The sequence below is a fragment of the Artemia franciscana genome, chromosome 4 (assembly GCF_032884065.1).
Source record: "Artemia franciscana chromosome 4, ASM3288406v1, whole genome shotgun sequence".
Classification (NCBI taxonomy): domain Eukaryota; kingdom Metazoa; phylum Arthropoda; class Branchiopoda; order Anostraca; family Artemiidae; genus Artemia; species Artemia franciscana.
Window position 1 is genome coordinate 50,936,882 of NC_088866.1, and position 18,179 is coordinate 50,955,060.

The 18,179-nt window shown below is 34.7% G+C and overlaps 1 protein-coding gene across 2 annotated transcripts in view; it reads left to right on the forward strand.

Annotated features, from left to right (window-relative positions):
- Positions 1–18,179, forward strand: part of LOC136026549 (unconventional myosin-XV-like) — a 365,167-nt gene that overhangs the window by 211,237 nt on the left and 135,751 nt on the right. For both annotated transcript variants that reach the window (XM_065703235.1, XM_065703234.1), the window contains 6 exons: positions 4,554–4,760; positions 8,775–8,945; positions 9,525–9,731; positions 10,992–11,101; positions 12,249–12,454; positions 15,365–15,426. In XM_065703235.1, coding sequence (XP_065559307.1) covers positions 4,554–4,760; positions 8,775–8,945; positions 9,525–9,731; positions 10,992–11,101; positions 12,249–12,454; positions 15,365–15,426 — 963 coding nt within the window. The remainder of the gene's footprint in view (positions 1–4,553; positions 4,761–8,774; positions 8,946–9,524; positions 9,732–10,991; positions 11,102–12,248; positions 12,455–15,364; positions 15,427–18,179) is intronic.

The following is an 18,179-nucleotide window of genomic DNA, read 5'->3' on the forward strand; positions in this document are numbered from 1 at the left end:
CGTTTCGCACGCGTCATTGATGCAGTTATCCCAGTGTTGGTCATTCTCCAATAAATTCAGAGCTTGGCATGCACTACGGTAAGTGTCATGTATAGTACCATTTACAGTCCTCAAATACTCAAAGGATGTCGGACCGGGTACATTCACCAAAAGCAGGCGTAGAAAGAAGCATTCATGTTGATTGGGGTGAACGGTGTAGAGTCTTCCTATCGTGGTATCTTTGAAGATGGTAGGTTGGCCGTCGACTGACTTACCCTGTTTTCGACGTTCAAATACTTTATTTTTAGTATTCCACGTGTAATACGAAGGCACTTCAGTATACAGCAGTTTTTTCGCAAAAGAATCATTTTTGCAAAGCGAAAAAAAGCTGTTAATGTTGTATCCGGTGGATTCAGGACTCTTTGTTGCACGTTGGTTTCCGTGAAATAAACACGTTGACCATTCTGTAAATGTACCGCTAAGTGAACAACAGCTGGACTACGTTCATGTATCGGAAATGAAAGAATTCGCCAAACAGCTTCATTACTGCTTATGTATCTTCCAGCCTGATATTCTACGATTTCATCGAAATCTTTGATTTCGGACTGCAAGCCAAAAACTGCCATGTCACTGCCTTTGTTGACGTATTTACATATATATTTGATTGCCTTTACGGAGTTACAGTATTCAACGTTTATGTGTGCATTAAATGTTTTTGATAATAAAGGGGAATATGGAACAACCCACTGGTTATCTACTTCGATGGTGGTACCGTTACGCTTCTTTATTATTGCTGTTTTACCGCCATCTTCAGTAGATCTTCTTCTATATTGTGGGTAACCATCATTGCCAGTAATTGTTTTGGGTACTAAAAGTCGAGGATATTGCTTTGTGCACCTTCCTTTGGCCATGCATGGTGAATTTTCGTTCAGTGCACCGCAAGGTCCATGTATCATATTTTTTACAATAATATCATGTAACCCCTTATCGACATTTTTATCAGGTATTTCAGCGGAAATCACATCATCAATTTCGTTTGAAGTAATTTTTTTATGTAGCCAGATTAGTATATGTGCGTGTGGCAAACCTCGTTTTTGCCATTCCACTGAGTACATCCAGCATCGCACTGACCCAAACACTTCATGTTTAACAAGGTAGTTTATCAGTGATTTCAACTTTTGCCGGAAGACACGTGCCGTAATGTCATGCCTATGAACCGCCGATTGTCCTTGAAGTAAAAGCTGCAGTATCTCGTCCCAAGATTGATTACATGTAAATGTAATAAATAAATCTGGACGACCATAGAGACGAACATACGCAATAGCATCTTGAGCATATTCATGCATATGACGGGGACTGCCAACATATGACGAAGGTAAAATTGTTAATCTTCCAACGTTTGTGGTATTACCGTCATTTATAACTGCATCTCGCAAATGAATGTATTGTTCAGAGCGGAGCTTGGTCTGATTCAGGCGGATATATAGCAAACGTTCTGATTCAATTTTAGCATACATATCAATCGATGAGTTTCAGCAATTCTTAACAACTGAGCGTTTCGCTTATGTACAATAATATCTCGAGGTAAAAACTGATCACCGACCATAACGATTGCCACTTCGTCGATAGTCGGAGCATTGTATCTACGCACATGTTGGCCAGGAGGCGTTTTGTCAGCGGAAATAACAATTTTATGAGTATCAGTAGGCATCAAATCGATGGCTGTTTTGAACAGACGCACTAACTTATTATTTTCGTGGAAAAGATGTTGCAATTGGGAAACGATTGTCCTTTCAACGTTGGGAGAAATTTCGCAACGTGCATTCAATTCAGAATTTCTATCACTGATGAAGTACAATTGTAGAAATTTATGATTCTCGCCTGAGAATGGTAGAAGGGACCCTGCTTTATGATAAATTTGCCCTTTTACTTTGAAAGTAGACATAAATTGATCTGGATTTTCGATTTGGGCTCCAAACGACGTCATTTGGAAACATGAGTTGTATTGTCTGATTTTTGACAAAAAACGCTTAGATTCTGACGTAGTTCCAGTAAGGAAAGTCTTCAATGGCTCTGGTGGTGCAGCCAATAGAGGAAGTTTAACTTTTCCTGAGGCGCAACACATTCCCATTGTTTCACCATTGAATTTCAAGGCCTTGCAATAGGGACAAATTTTAGACATTGTCCCGATTTGAACACATCTACTCAAGCTATAATCATCGACTGGGTTGTACCTGAATGCCAGGCGATAACTTTCAGATTGCTCTGATTCCTCGGCACGCTTTCTTTTCTTACTTTCTCTATCAGCAGCAAGCCTGTTTCCCTGCTGGTCTTTTGATTCCTCGGCACGCCTTCTTTTTTCACTTTCTCTTTTAGCAGCAAGTCTGCTTCTGCGTTGCTCTAGTAGTTCCTCGGCACGCCTTCTTTTTTCACTTTCTCTTTTAGCAGCAAGTCTGCTTCTGCGTTGCTCTGGTAGTTCCTCGGCATGCTTTCTGTTCTTTCTTTCTCTATCAGCCTCAAGCCTGTTTCCCTGCTGGTCTTTTGATTCCTCGGCACGCCTTCTTTTTTCACTTTCTCTTTTAGCAGCAAGTCTGCTTCTGCGTTGCTCTAGTAGTTCCTCGGCACGCCTTCTTTTTTCACTTTCTCTTTTAGCAGCAAGTCTGCTTTTGCGTTGCTCTGGTAGTTCCTCGGCACGCTTTCTTTTCTGACTTTCTCTATCAGCAGCAAGTTTTTTGGCATAGACTCTTTGAGCATCTTCATCAGTCATTATAAACTTAAGCATTAATAGAATTCTACGCGAACATACGTCTTATATAACTTGAATGACGTCACGCCTTCAAAGCAAAAATGATGGCAACTAATTTCATGACGTCAGCCGAAACATGACGGCGAACATATGTCTTATATAACTTGAATGACGTCGCCTTCAAAGCAAAAATGATGGCAACTAATTTCATGACGTCAGCCGAAACATGACGTCACCTGATCCATCCACAGATCCACACACAGACAACTTATTTTTATATATATAGATGTTCCTGATTTTCTTCTGATTTTTAAGATGCATATTTATGGCTGTGTAAGTTTCCACTTGGTTAATTCAAAAATAAGATCTCATTTTAAAATATCAATTCACTCAAAAATAGAATAGCCAAGGCCCAAGGTGTTCTTTCACAGTGGAAAAAAAAAGTTTGGAAGAATAAAAAAATAAGTCGGCAAAAAATAATTATCTGCAAAAATTATTTTGCAGATAATTTCACGAATATGAATGAATTTTCCAAATATCCACGAAATATGAATGTTGTATGAAAAAACTACCTCAAAGATAACGTGATTTTGGGGGACAAAAGACACCATCATGGCATACGAGGCCGTCAGAGTTTTTTTTTTTTCTAAGTCGTGATTCACTACAAAGCCATTCTTCAGATACATCAGATTGATCAGATGACACGGATCCCATAAAAATAAGAGTAGGGTTCGAAAACATTAGAGGAACATGAAATCACATAGTTGATTATATCTTAAAAGAAAGAAAATATAAACTTTTCTTAAAACAAAACGCCAGTCATATCATAAAAAGTGACATCATGCAATCGATTGAGATGGAGGAGGAGTGCGCGTAGCTGTTCTGGCCTAAGACTGCTTGGTGCAGCTGTATACCAGTAGTAGTATTTTCACCGTCTGTGGCTCTTTAAGATTATACTGATAAGCATAGAAACATGTGATTTGGAATTCTATATTTTGATCCACTTGGGGAATTTTTGATCTTGCTAGAAATGAAACTTAGTCAAAGAAATGCATAAAACCATAAAATGTTGCAAGAGCTGGTCAGCAAAAGGAATAAATAAATGTAGAAATAAATAAGAAATAAAGAATAAAATAAATGGAGGAAGCAAATCGTTTACCTTTGCGTTCAATTATATGTTATTCAAGTCATATTCACTATGTAGAAAAAAATACAAATAAAAAACAAACAAAAAATCAGTTAAAAATAGAAAAAAATAAGTAGAGAGATAGATAGAAGCTAAAACCAAGAAGTCGAAAACAAAAACCCCAGTTTTGAAAGTTGGACAAGGATTTTGCTTTACGTTTACATGACTCTGATTTTGCAACGCTTTCCAGTGGCAGTTAAAATTGTCATAATAAATAGTTAATAAATAGCTATTCAACCATAATTTTATTCTTTTTTACTGAATTTTGAAACGGTACGTTCGGAAAGAAAACAAATCTTTGTATTTCAGTGGTTTTCTCATACTTCAGAAATTGGGGTTCATTTTAAATTTCCTAGTTCAGAGTTTATAGCCTAGTCTGTTGACAATGCTAAAGGGGTCTTGCGTAAGAATTTTTTTTTCCTGCAAAATTGGCTAGAATTCCAGACTAATTGATTTGTATAGTTTTTAGACTATTTTTTCGTTCAGGTCGCTTGTAGCGTAGAAAAGGCCTGATCTTTAATTAAATGACGAATGGGTTCTGGAAAAGAGATTAGTGACCGTGATCCAGACAGATCCAAAATCTTCACAGAAAACTGGCTATGAATGCTGTTCTTTTGTTGTCTGTAATAATTTTTATTACAGGCCGCTTTTACTGGTACACCTGAGCCAAGCTTTCCATCACAAGAGCAGTGGTCTCCAGAAAGGAGATTAGCGGACGTGCCTCGAGACCGAAAATCCAAGGAACAAGTTCCACCACCCGTTTTGCCAAAATCAAAAAGCAGCTGTAACCTTGACTCTAGTGTTGAAAGTATTGATCGTCTGATACCTCGTATTGAGGAGAAAAAAGAAGTAAGTAGAAAAGAGGTTTTGGGAAGAGGTTTCACTCACAAATTATTGCAATCAAAAATTTGGCTGTTTCAGATTTATGAGAACTCAAATTTGTAAGAATTCAAACTCGGCTATGCCAGAGCTAGATTCAGAAGTCTTGATGTCTTTGAGGTTTGGAAAGTTGGCTAAAATAAATCAACTCCACCTCAGTGGTTCTCGAGCTATAAGCTACGGCTTTCTTGGGATTTGTGGTGTTGGCACAAGGGTGACTCAAAATATTCAATTAAATAGTTGGGCCAATTCAGCCAAACGAACCTAATTAAAGACTTCCATTGGAGCAAACTCTCAATTGGAGTTAATCTTCGATGTGAGTTCCTCGCAAATCCTCGTGAGTTCTACCGGAGTTGGCAGAAGAAACTGTAATCTGTAAAAAAAACAAAAAAACAATCATGATAGGAAGAGAGAGAGAGAGAGAGAGAGAGAGAGAGAGAGAGAGAGAGAGAGAGAGAGAGAGAGAGAGAGAGAGAGAGAGAGAGAGAGGAGAGAGAGAGAGAGAGAGAGAGAGAGAGAGAGAGAGAGAGAGAGAGAGAGAGAGAGGAGAGAGAGAGAGAGAGAGAGGAGAGAGGAGAGAGAGAGATAGAGAGAAGGGGGGGAGGGAGGGGGATAGGGAGAGTTAGTGAAGAGAGGTAACCCTAGCTTACAAATGTTAAAATTAACGGTCAATTGTTTATTCCATTCTCCCATCTTTCGAGAATCTATGGTGTTTTGATAAACCTGTTTTTAGGGTAATCACTGTGGAACAGTATAACCGTAATAACCCTTGTTAATACGGAAACAAACAAAAAGAGGAAACAAACTATTGTTGTTATTCTTCGTTACCCTGGAAGTTCTATATTCTGAATTCTTAGTCAAATTTCACTTAGTTACGTTGGAGCAAAGAAAATTGAAGCTGAATTTATTTTATTTTGGGGGGGGGATGGTAGGGTTCGCCTGGATACCAATACGCACCGTGACATTTTTTCCATAGATTTTATACCGAAACAACATCATCGTCATCATCAGCATCAATTTTAGACTAAATATAGCACGCATAAAAACGAGCATGAAAATAAATAAAAATCTGATCCCCAGAAAAGAACTTGTGGAGGGTTGTAACCTCCAACGGTTGGTGTAAGACCAGTTCCAAAACTTACAGAAATAAATACGAAATCTGTGCGGTATGAAAAAATGTTTGTCCCGAGTGGCGTTCATGAGCACAATATTACCCTTTAGTAAATTGTGTATTTTTTTGCCATGATTTTTTATTTTGTATTTTATCTTCTTTTTTCATCATTTGACCCTTATTGTATGATTTTTTTTATTATTTTAACTTTTATTGTGTGCTATTTTTTAACTACATGTTGTATTGACTGATAACATGCATTGATTATGCGGACTGTTATTTGGCAATGGCCATGAAAGTGATTTTTTAGATTAAAATGCGTGATTTAAAAGATTTCCGAATAATCAAAAAGCTCAAAAGCTTTCCTCCAATTTCTCCAACTCACAAATCCCCTTACTGTGTAATCACCATAAAACTTAGTAACTCAAAGAATTATTTTCAGTTTTGTAGATTTTTTTTCTTCTTTTTCTATGAGAAAAAAGGAAAGTGTACCTTACAGTGTTTCTCAATTCCCAATGGAAAATAGATTTATTCAAAAACAAAAACAGAGATTTAAGGAGTGTCAGTTTCCATGGAAACCGATTTCCTAAACAGAATAATTTGAATGCTGGAGTCCCCTCCCCCAGTGCTTTCTATTTCTATTCTATTTATATTGCTTTCAAACTTTGCGTTACTTAATTATAAGTTAATTAATTATAACTTTTAATTAATTTAATTATTATATTTTTTAATTAATCAACATCGAATAAATTGAAAGGAGTCTTGTGTCTTTTATTGAAAGGAATCATGTGTCTTTTTTGTGACCTTCCCTTGATATTAGTGTGATCAGGCGATAGTATACCTTCCGGATTGTTACAGATGATTTGGCAATTTTAGAGCCATTACTTAAAAGCAATTAATTAGTTTCGATTCATTAATGTTCTATTATTTGCGTTTTTAAAGTTTCTTTAACTCTTTTCTTGCAAAGCTACTTTTTCTATTTGAAGAAATAATGGTACATTTTAACATAATAAATGAAACTGTTCATGCTAATGAACGCTGCGATTTGTAAAGTAAAGTTAAGAATGCTAAGTAAAGAGCGATTTGTGTCAATGGAAACCAGAACTATAAAAAAAAGGGTTTTAGAAATATGTGTAGAAGAATCCTATTTTTATGGTGACTGATAAGTTTAAAGTTATATATCCAAAGTAATTGGCATAAGATAAATCATAGAATTCTTGCAACGGAGAGAAACACCTCCTAGAAACTTTTTTCTATGCGGATGAAAATTATAAAAAGCAACATAACATCCCCGGGAATATATAATTAAAGTTTTAACCTTTTATCTTCAAATATGCAAAATTGTTTATTTTTCTTGAGAATAAAAGCTGCACATTGTCCATTGACACTCAGCCTGTAAATGGCTCCTGCAAAATGGTATCGTTGACCATATGTAAGAAGCAGCAAAAAAAATTTATTATGGACCTTCCTCCTATATCAGCGTTGTAGCTAAATTTTTTAATACACTCTTGTCATTAGATATCATTATAATATCATAGAATATCATTAGATACAGTACTGATTTCGAAAAAAATCATCACTATGATATCAGTGATATCATAGAATATCATTAGATACAGTACTGATTTCGAAAAAAACTCTATCATAAACCTAGATCCACCGAAAGGTATACCATACCATTTTTCTTGTATACTGTACAAGGATAAGAAACAACACACAGTTTAGAAGCAATAGGGATTTTTTTTCAAGACAGTGGAATTCAATTGTGAATATTTCGGCTCTATATCCAAGGGCCGTTTTCGGCAAAACATCATAAAAAAAAGCCCTGGTTGAATTTTAGTGAAGTAAGGATGCTGAAGACGGCCCTTGGATATAGGGCCAAATATCCTCTGAATTGAATTCTACTGTCTTGGAAAATAAATCTCTATTGTTTCTAAGTTGTGTTTGTTTGATATGGAAAGGCTGTGTGGTCTTCATCGTTATTTACAAGGATAAGACCTTTGCTAAGGCTCTTCTATCAGCTGAATCGAACGCTTGTTAATAATCAATAAAACTGAGGACTAAAGGTGTTTGATGACTCAGGCATTTCTCAATTATTAACTTAAGAGTGAAAATTTAATACATTTGAAGGGTGAAAATTTGGAAAATTTTGAGTGAAGAGTATATTCTCTACCCATCTTAAAACCACGCTGTTCTTCTCTTAAATCTTTGTTAATAGCATCTCTAAGTCTGAAAAATATTATATTTCCTTCCCATTTAATTCCATGGTCTCCAATTACCTTTCCTGTGCCCCTTAAGACGATATCCATCAAAATGATGCATATAAAGGGGGATAGAACACAACCCTGCTTAACTCCTGATTTAATACAAAACCAGTTGCTAACCTCATTTCCTACCTTATCCGTTGCAGTATTATTATCGTACATGTCACTGATCACTTTAATGTATTTGTCTGGTATACCATATAAGAATAAGACCTTTGTTAAAGCTCTTCTATCAACAGAATCGAACGCTTGCTCATAATCGATAAAACTGAGGACCAAAGGTGTTTGACAACAAAGGGGTTTCTCAATTATTAACTTAAGAGTGAGAACTTGGTCGACACATCCTATACCTTTTCTAAAACCACACTGTTCTTATCTTAAAGCTTTGTCTACAGCATCTCTCAGTCTAAAAAGTATCATATTACTAAGTAATTTGCTACCTACAGAAACCAGGTTAATGTCTCTATAATTACCACACTCACTCTCGTGTCCAGTGGTTTAATTAGGGTTTTCTAAAATTGCTTAATATGCAGCACTCGCCTCTATCACTGTACATACTATTTATCTGTTCTATTCTGTCATTTACTAGCTTATTTTTTTCCTTATTAGCGACATGAGAAATCCTCATCAGAAAGGTCCAATGTAATATCTGTTTCTGCCCTTAAATCACATTTGGAATCTAAACAGCATGCAGTTGTTAAGAAAGAAGCACTTGAAAATAGGCCTCTAGCTGCTTCCAGTCGTCGAACATCTGAAGTAGAGAGTATTCAGCCTGCAAAGGTAAGTCTTATCTTTTTCTGTATTATGCAGTGCCATGCGTAGAGTAATGGCAAGGTGAGTCTGCAAAGTTAAGTTTTATTTCTTCCAGTTACGTCTCCTGTAATATTCAGTGCCAGATTGATATCGTATTACTGGTCATAAACTTGCAGTTTGAATATGCATCTTTAAGATGAAATACAAAAAAAAAATACTTTCTTGTCTTAAAAGAATTACCAAATACTAAAAGAATTAAAATAGAAATCTTATAAAAAAGTTTTTATCTTCAAAATGTACGTATTACCTTTTAAACCTGTTTCATTTTTCTAAATAGTCTTAAAAATGTTCAATTTTTAATTAAAGTCAGATTAATATCGTATGGGCCATTGGGCATAAACTTGCAGTTTGAATATGCATCTTTAAGATGAAATACAAAAAAAAAACTTTATTGTCTTAAAAAATTCCCAAATACTAAAAGAATTACCAAATACTAAAAGAATTAAAATAGAAATCTTAAAAAAAAGTTTTTATCTTCAAAATGTGTGTATTACCTTTTAAACCTATTTTATTTTTCTAAATATTCTTAAAAATGTTAAATTTCAGTCTGGAGTTCCACCCCCTCCTCCACTTCCAATGGAGCCGCTTTTCTCCGGTGATCAGCCGTTCCTTGATCAATTCGGTCGTGCTAAGACTGTTAGAATAGGGAAATGGAGATGGCCGCCTGAGAAGGATGATGGAGATGAGTCAGCTGCTAACTTCTTAGAATTCAAACTTCAAAAACAAGCTCAGAAGAAGCTTGCATCTCAAAGGGTATCCATTTTTATTTATTTATTTATTTCTTTTTTACAACTATACCTGTAACCATAAAAGAGCCCCATAAACCAGTTTCAGATGGGCCTCAAGTAACTTCTTCTCTACGCCTGACGTATGTTTCAAGTTTGTGAATATTTTCTACTAACACGCTGTAATAAAGAACAGTTAAACAAACCATTGATACAGCAAAATAATTTTTCAAAGATAACAGTTGAATCAAATGACAATAATTTCACTGTTACAAGTTATTTTTCTCAGTGTTAATAATATTTATCTTTTAATACCAAATCTAAGGGGTAACATGAGTCAACTCTCGGCCCCTTACCCCTCCCATATTGCAGCCTTTTTGCCTATTTTACACATTTGCTGGGACATAAATATTGGTCTTTTAACCGTTTAATACCTGTATGCCTAAGGCCATGTGTGACGTGCCTAAGACCAAATCTCTTTTGATATACGGCCATTTATAGAATCCTTCGTTCCGTATATTTGCACAGATTTCGCGGAACAATAACGACTGCTCTTAATTCTCTGTCGATAAAGCCATTGAATTTACTATTAAAATTTTTCTTTTGCATTTCGCTTTTTGGGAGTTCATACCACTTTCTATAAGATTCCCATTTCGAAAAAATTTTATATAATGCGACTGATTTTTTTTAATGAAGATACAAGAAAAAGATAATTTTCAAAATCTAGGATGGCAGAGGGGTGTATTCTTTTTTTATTTTTTCATATGGAAATATCAAAAAAGTTGTTTCCAAGCTCTAGAGATGGGGATGGCTAACCTCCCCCTCCCGAATTGGCCCTGCTCAAAATTGACACGCAAAATTTTTTTGGAGACAACCTTAGTCGATTAAATACGCCAAATTGATTCCGAACTTGAAAAATTGATCTTTTTGAAATTTTGTTCGTTGTATTTTCAACTTTTGAATTGTCTGCAAGGCAATTTAGTTGAGAAATTAATTTCTATAATTTAAATTAAAGACTTAATAAATGAATTTATAGACTTCCCTTATTTTACTTTTTTGCGGATTTGATGCTCCCGTCAACGAGACTCGTTTCAAAATGTGCAAGGGTAGTTTATATACCCTTAAGGGTAGTAATTTGATGTTGATTGCAGTTTAATGTCGAAGCTGCTGCTAAGTTGCATAAAAATACTTTCAGTGTGATCCCTATTTTTCCTCTTTTGTTATTCCTTTTTCCAATTTTATTATTCATTTCTTATCAATATGCAATTGAATATTTATTTCATTTCAGTCTATAGAGGAAGAAAGTGCGAACGACTTTGATATTCATTTCGACTCTTTTGAATTTAAAGAAGAAGATGTGAAAACAAGGCCAAACAAGGCAGGGAAAGAGGAAGAAAGGTAATTTGTAAACTTTATTCAAATGTCAAAATTTTTTGGATTTCTAATATTTTAATTCCAATTCCTGATTGTAAATTTTCAAGATTATCAATTCTCTGGGAACATACCACTATTTCTTATATTTCTCCACATTTAGTATATTTGCCATATAATTGACGTATTTCGTGTTTTTTCCTGAAACTATGTGTTTTTTAGGGTTTTCTGTATTTATTTTTTTTTTTCAATTTTGGAAAATACATTCACGTATCACTTAATAGTTTTTCGAAAAAAACGCTACCCAAAAGTAACGTATCTTACAAATTTTTCGTTTTTGGATTAAATCATGGAACATCGATGACCGTATACGGTGTATATACCAAAGTCTCAAACAAGGTGATGACATTTTAACTGATAGCACTTAAAATCAGTATATATGGTGTATATAAGCAGTGTATAGGATGTATTGAGTGCATACAGTGCAGACTAAAGCTTCAAATAAGGTTATATATCTTTTACTGGTATGCTACATTTTAACTGGTAGCAGCTAAAATTAGTGTACATGATGTATATAAGTAGTGCATATTGTGTATTGACTGTATATGGTGCATATACAAAAGCCTCAACGAGAAACCGTCAAGATTTTTTTTTGGGGGGGGGGTGAGGAGGTTATTCCGCTCAAAAATTCCTGTTTCGAACCAGAATGGTATTTTTTTTTTTTTTTTGTCATTTTCCCTATTTTTTTATACCACTTAGAACTTACTTAGAACTCATTCAGCTACGCAGTACACTGATGGACAAAAAAAAAACATAATCTATTGCATATACTTCATATTAATATGACACAATTAGCTCTCAAGAAAAGGAAAATAATATCGTAACAAAAAATTGTGCTGGGTAGAGACAGAATACGTCAAAAAAGTGACCAAATCCCCGTCTAGATTATGAAAAACACACTTTGCCCCATGGCTTTTCAAATTATGATATTTCAAAACTTCCACTGCGTGATTTTCACTTATTGAATTTTTAATGGCTTGAGTCAAGTTCTTTGAACTTGGAACCATGTTTTTAGATGTCAGTAGCTGCTATGTTACTTTATTTAGAAAGTTGAGGTAGTCTATAGGCTTCTTATATGCCCTATTTTTTTTACCATTAACTTTCTCTTTTTTAGACAAGAAGTGAAACATAGCACGCCAGGTTCAATAGGAAAGCTGAAGCTTTCCGGAGAGCTTAGGTCAAAACTAGAAATGGTGCATTCTAAGAAAAATTCAAAGCAGAAACAAGTGGAAGAAGAAGGAAGCAGCAAAGAAGATAATTCTCAAGGTTCCGTCACAAAGCTATCTGAACATAGAAAATTGCTGCTGGAAAAACAACTCTGTATGTATTCCATGGATCATACAAATGGATGTAGCAAAGTACTTATTAGGCCATGTGCTAATCGGTGTATTCCTACTACTACTACTACTAACAACTCACTGCAGCACCAAGCTATATGTAGCCAACACAGCCACGCACGCTCCTCCCCTTCCTAGTCTATTCAAAGCTTCTTTACACCCTCCCAGGAAGTTCCAATTTTCCTCAAGTCTTTTTTATGACATCCTCCCACCCCAACCGCGGGCGACTTGCTCTCCATTTATAATTGGTGTATTGGCTTGTCTGAATCGGCGAATAACAATAATAGTGTAAATAATGTGAATTCGCTAACAATGTTAAATTGGAATATGTCTATTTTTTATTCACCTTAGTATTGGAGCCATAAATGGTTACAGATTCAGAATCACTATTGGGTCGAAGGGAAGGCGTGGTCTCTTTTTCTCGCCTTATTCCATTATCTTATTAGGAGCTTGATAACATATAGGAGGACATGGTGACTTCAAATTATGGATTAAGACTAGTCAAAATATGCTATTTATGATTTAATCACAGCTTTTGCGATGTTCCTTACCATGGTCTTAGCATGCACTGTAACCTAGTAAAGAACGAAGCCAAGTCCTTTGTAGCCTAAAATTTATAACTGTCAAGTGAAGAAGAATCTCCGTTTCCGTTTAGATTCTGCCTGTTGCAATTTAAATAAATAGAAGAACGTGAGCGTACGGAGACTTTTTATTAATAAATCAGCCCCTAGGCGAAGAGCCATAGTTTATGAAATTTATCTGTTGTTCACGGATATATGGAATATTGGAATAGGAGGTGGGAATGCTTGATCTTGGGTTTCCATTTGGCATGAAACTGTCAGGGATTGTTCCCTGGGCCAATAAGAAATCATAATTTGTCGGCAGTGGGAATTAAGAGGGCTTGGAAATGGCTTTAAATATTTTGTCCCTGATAAGTTTTAAAGTGTTGAACGTTATAAAAGACACAATGTGAAAGCATTATAACATGTTCTATTACAACATTGGATATAATATCCAAAGAAATAGAACTGTGTAAAAGTTTGTACGCACAAATTAAATAAAGAGTGACATTTAAACTAAAAATGGAAAAAAATTATCATGAATGTGAGGGAGGCTTTCGATTACTGCTCTTTGTCTTAAGTTTTTATCTTTTCTACCTGTGTCCCAAGGATGTACCAATTTTCAAAGAGGCATGAGAATAGAAGAGTTTATTTACTCGCATTGGCTTTAAATATTAACTTTTAATTTAATCGTTTTCAAAGGTAGTGGGTAAATAAAACACCTCTAATTGCCAACTGGATTTATTTGTAGCATTCTGCATTGTTCTCAGTTGAAAAGCTGCTTTTGCTTTATTGGCATTCTTTTTAAGCCATTAACTTTCACTTATATTCCTTCTTCTTCCTCTTTGGGTATTTGGGTATCCCTGAGACTCTAGGGAGGCGTGACTTGCTAAAAGATAACAAACAAGCATTGTTCCACTAAGAGAGGCACACTTAACCCCGCTGTTTACCCGTAACATTTTAACCAAACACTTGGAAAACTATAGGTTCTATCACTATCTTAGCTCTATGACTATCTACCTTAGTTCTACTACCCTAGGAATCACGTATGGACGGATAATAGATAGCATATCTATTAACAAATAAACTAACATTAATTTTATACAATCCTAATAAGAGTGGGGGGTTAATGCCAGAATTGCCTCTCACTCAACTAGACTATTTGTCTTGGCTTTTTCTACAATTAGTCATGACTTGATGCCCACAACTATTCGATTTTAATTCAGCGCATAAAAATTGAATTAAGAGGTATTTAGAGGCTAGTTTTATTTCTTTTGTCATATTCCGTTTTTCTTTCTTTTTTCAACATTAAATTAATTTTTGGCCTGGGTTTCAAATAAATTAAGTGATAGAATCGGGAGACGAGTCATTTTAATATCTTGAAACATTTATTGGAACCAATACCTCTAATAACTAATTGAAGTAGGGGGCGAACAGTTAAGGGAGCGGGGTTGAAGTGATCTTTTTAGAATATCTTAAATGTTTGCATAGAACTTTTGGAAGATTCTTTAAAAACAGGTAGATTATTTTTAAAAGTGAGGTAAGGTAAAAGAATAGTAAGGTCAGGTAAAAAGTAATTAATGTGGAAGAAGGTAAACGTAACGTAAGGTAAAAAGAAAAGGTAAGGGGTTTAACTTCAAGCTGATCCTGGCAGCCCCTGTTTTGGTCTTTATCCCCCTCCAAAATCTTTTTGGAAAAATGTAAAAAAAATATTTTTCTGATGTTTAATGTTTATCCTTTGTAATTCAAGTAAGTTACAATACGAAGCATAAACTTTACTGGCTAAACAAAAAGGGACAAATTGAACAGGGACAAATTGAACAAACAGGGACAAATAAACAAACAGGGACAAAATTGATTCTATTTTTGTGAAACCAGCCAATTCTACAGTGTTGTCAGTATTTTTAAGGTTCTAGCCAATTACAATTTTCAACAAAAAAGAAATCTTGACCATGTCAAGATTTAGCCATTATCACTCTACTCGTCAGCATGATTATAAATTATATCCCCCAAAACCACTGAAAAAAATTGGTCAATTATCTTTTGTTAGTAGAGTTGCCGGACCATGGAATGGTTTGCCTTTGGAGGTTGTCGAGACAGAGAGTGTTCGAAATTTTAAGAGTGCATTAGTAAATACGCCTTTTTATTTAGACGCTTTTGTTGTGTAGTGTTGTTTTATTTAGAAGTTTTTGCTGTTTAATTTGTCGTTGCCAATTTACTTTAGATTAGTATTATGATTTTGTGTTTTTGTGTTTTTGCGACAAGCATTAATGCTTACCGCTATTCGTAATAATAAATAAATGTATTTTTTATAAATTTCCTTTTTTTTTCAGATGGAGGAAGATGGCAGAGTGTTGAAGAGATTGAAACAATTACACGGATTAGGAGTGAAAACGTAAGCTGAAAAGTTTCAAATTGCTGGTCTTTGATCCTGACTAAAAAATGACTTTCTCTTTTTTGCTTTGTTGAAATGTATTTGATTTTTTTATTATCAGGCAAAACCCTCTCATTCTACTAGTGCCAAACTGAATTTAGTGTGCATAAGTTTAGTGGGCAGAGGAATGACTTCTACCCCAACTTCTCTCTATTCCAAACCGATATAGTTAATTACATTACAATAGTCACAATTAATAGAGTTAGTAAATTTACACCCTAACGTTATAAATGTGCTTTTTAATATGTTAAACATCATGAATATGAGTATTAACGCTATAAACGTTAAAACAAAGTATTAAACGAATAAAGGTATGACTCCATGTAAGTATGTAATAATATTCATAATCCAAACACCTGGACTAACCTTATTTATATTTCGCAAATATTAGATCCAGAATGGCAAGAAATATTTTTAGTTTGAAACATTTTTGGTTTGCCTTCAAATTCCCTCGTCAATCTCACTTTCGTTTTATTTCCTCCTCTTCAAAATCAATTCATGTAGACTTGGTAAAGGTTATTTCCTAATTTTCTTTTTTTTTTGCCTTTTTCTACATAATCATTTCATAGCTTTACAGTGCTGGGACTATAATACTACCTCATTTTTATTTCTCTTTTTTTTTGTTTTCTTCAAAACCATTTGAATGGCATAGACCCAGTAATACTGTCGCGTACATCTGTAATGAGATTTTACAATTCTTTTGTTCTAATTTGGTTATAGGAATGGTAAACTAGTTCAGGTAGATAAGTGGTAATTGGTATTAAAGTATTAGGAAAAAGGAAATGGTATTTGGTGCTTTCTCTTCCTGCCATTGGCGGAAGAATAATTTCTAATTAAAAAAAAACAAAAAAAAAACAGATACCTATTAATTTAGTGCAGACTGTCAAAATGGGACCTTCCCGTGTACATATAAATTTAAAAAAGCAGTTCAATGTGTACAATACAGAAGTAAACTACAGTTATTTCTTAAATTAAATATTTTGGTTTCTATGCTTTGATTTTTTTTTTTTTTTCGCTCAAAAATTCATATTTTCCTCCTGCTACCCCAAGCTATTTAGCGATAAGATTATGAAGTTTTGGTCCGGTGTGTAAATTCAAATGTTGAATAAAGAATTTTGGCTTTTGCTAATTTATTTTATGCCTATTTGAATTAATCAAGAAATCAATCCTATTTAGTCTCATTTGAGGCTTCTAATTAATTTTTAATCAATGATTCCCGCATTACTATACGTCGCGGTTGAAATAAAGAAATTTTATTTCATTTTTATGTTAAGAACGGGTTTTTTTTTACTAAGATGCGAATTTAACACGTTTTTGTACATAAATTTACATCTTTATACGTCATTTTAAACGATGAATAGGAATTTTCTACGCTAGACAGTCATTAGGTATAATTCTGAAACTTGGGGCTTCGAAAACTTTAAGAAGATATTCTAGATTTTTTTGATACAATTTTCTAAGTAGTTTTGTGTACTCATTTAAGCAACTGTACATTTAAGGAAAAGCTTTGCGATAATTTTACTGATTGTCCTAGTCAATATTGGAAAAAAAATGAAGATTGTTAGAACGTATCTTACAGATAAAGGTTGATCGCCTGGCAAAATTATATCCGTGAGTGAGTTCCAACATATATCAGTGAGTTCCAAGCGTAAAGCAGAACTTCTCGGATGATGTGAAAAGATATTATAAGTACATATCCAAAAAAGGCAACTGTACATTTAAGACAAGAATTGGAAAAGGTTACAAGCAAGTAACAAGCAAGGTTACTCTCCAAATCAAAATTCCAAACAAAGATAGCGATTCTACCAGCCACTGCATGGTAGAGCCGACTTTGTCCTCTGCAAATTCCCGAACGGTTGATGGATGAGTTCCCAGCACCGCTGATAGTGTATGTGCTTGTCCCCAATCCAATTATGCATTAAGACTTATAATCATTTGATATCATTATTCTGAAATTAAAATCAAATATTGCCTGTCATGCTGCTTGACCTCTTTCTTTCTTCAGTACATGATTTTCTCGAAATAAAGTACAATATATTATATTATAAGTAAAAAAATATTATAAGTGCATATTCAAAAAAGGCAGGAATATCATGAAAGAGAAAACAGGTGCACTTACTTGAATGAAATTGAAGATGAGTATCCACAGATCTGGCTGGCTTGGAGCAGAAACGATTTGTTAATATTACTTGTAGTATATCCTTTGTATATCCTTCAATAGTAATGCCCTGTAAGTACTAATGTATGGTTTTGAAAGCTGGGCGTTGACACAACTGCTACAGATAAGAGTCCAAAGTTTTGAAAATAATTGCCTTCGACGAATTTCGGAATCAACTGGACGGAGAAAATTACAAACTCATTCATTAGAGAGAAGACTAAACAGCCACTCTTTAAAGTCTTTATTGATAAAGTCATAAGCACTGGTTAGCTATATTGGGGACACATGGCAAGAATGGGCAGCAATCGCGTGCCTCATGATGTTTGGTGTTGGACTCCTCCTGGAGTCTGACGGCGTTGGTGACAGAAGGTTCTACTTGGACGATGCCTAGAAAAATACTAAACACTCTCAAGAACATCGCTTGATGATCTTTGACCGAAGACGCCGGAGAGGTCATCTTGGAGAGGCATCGTTGCTGTCTTATGCTCCGACCGGCGTAGGAAGTCCTAATTCTAAGTAAAGTAGTATCATTTGTATTTTCCATAAACTTTTGCTT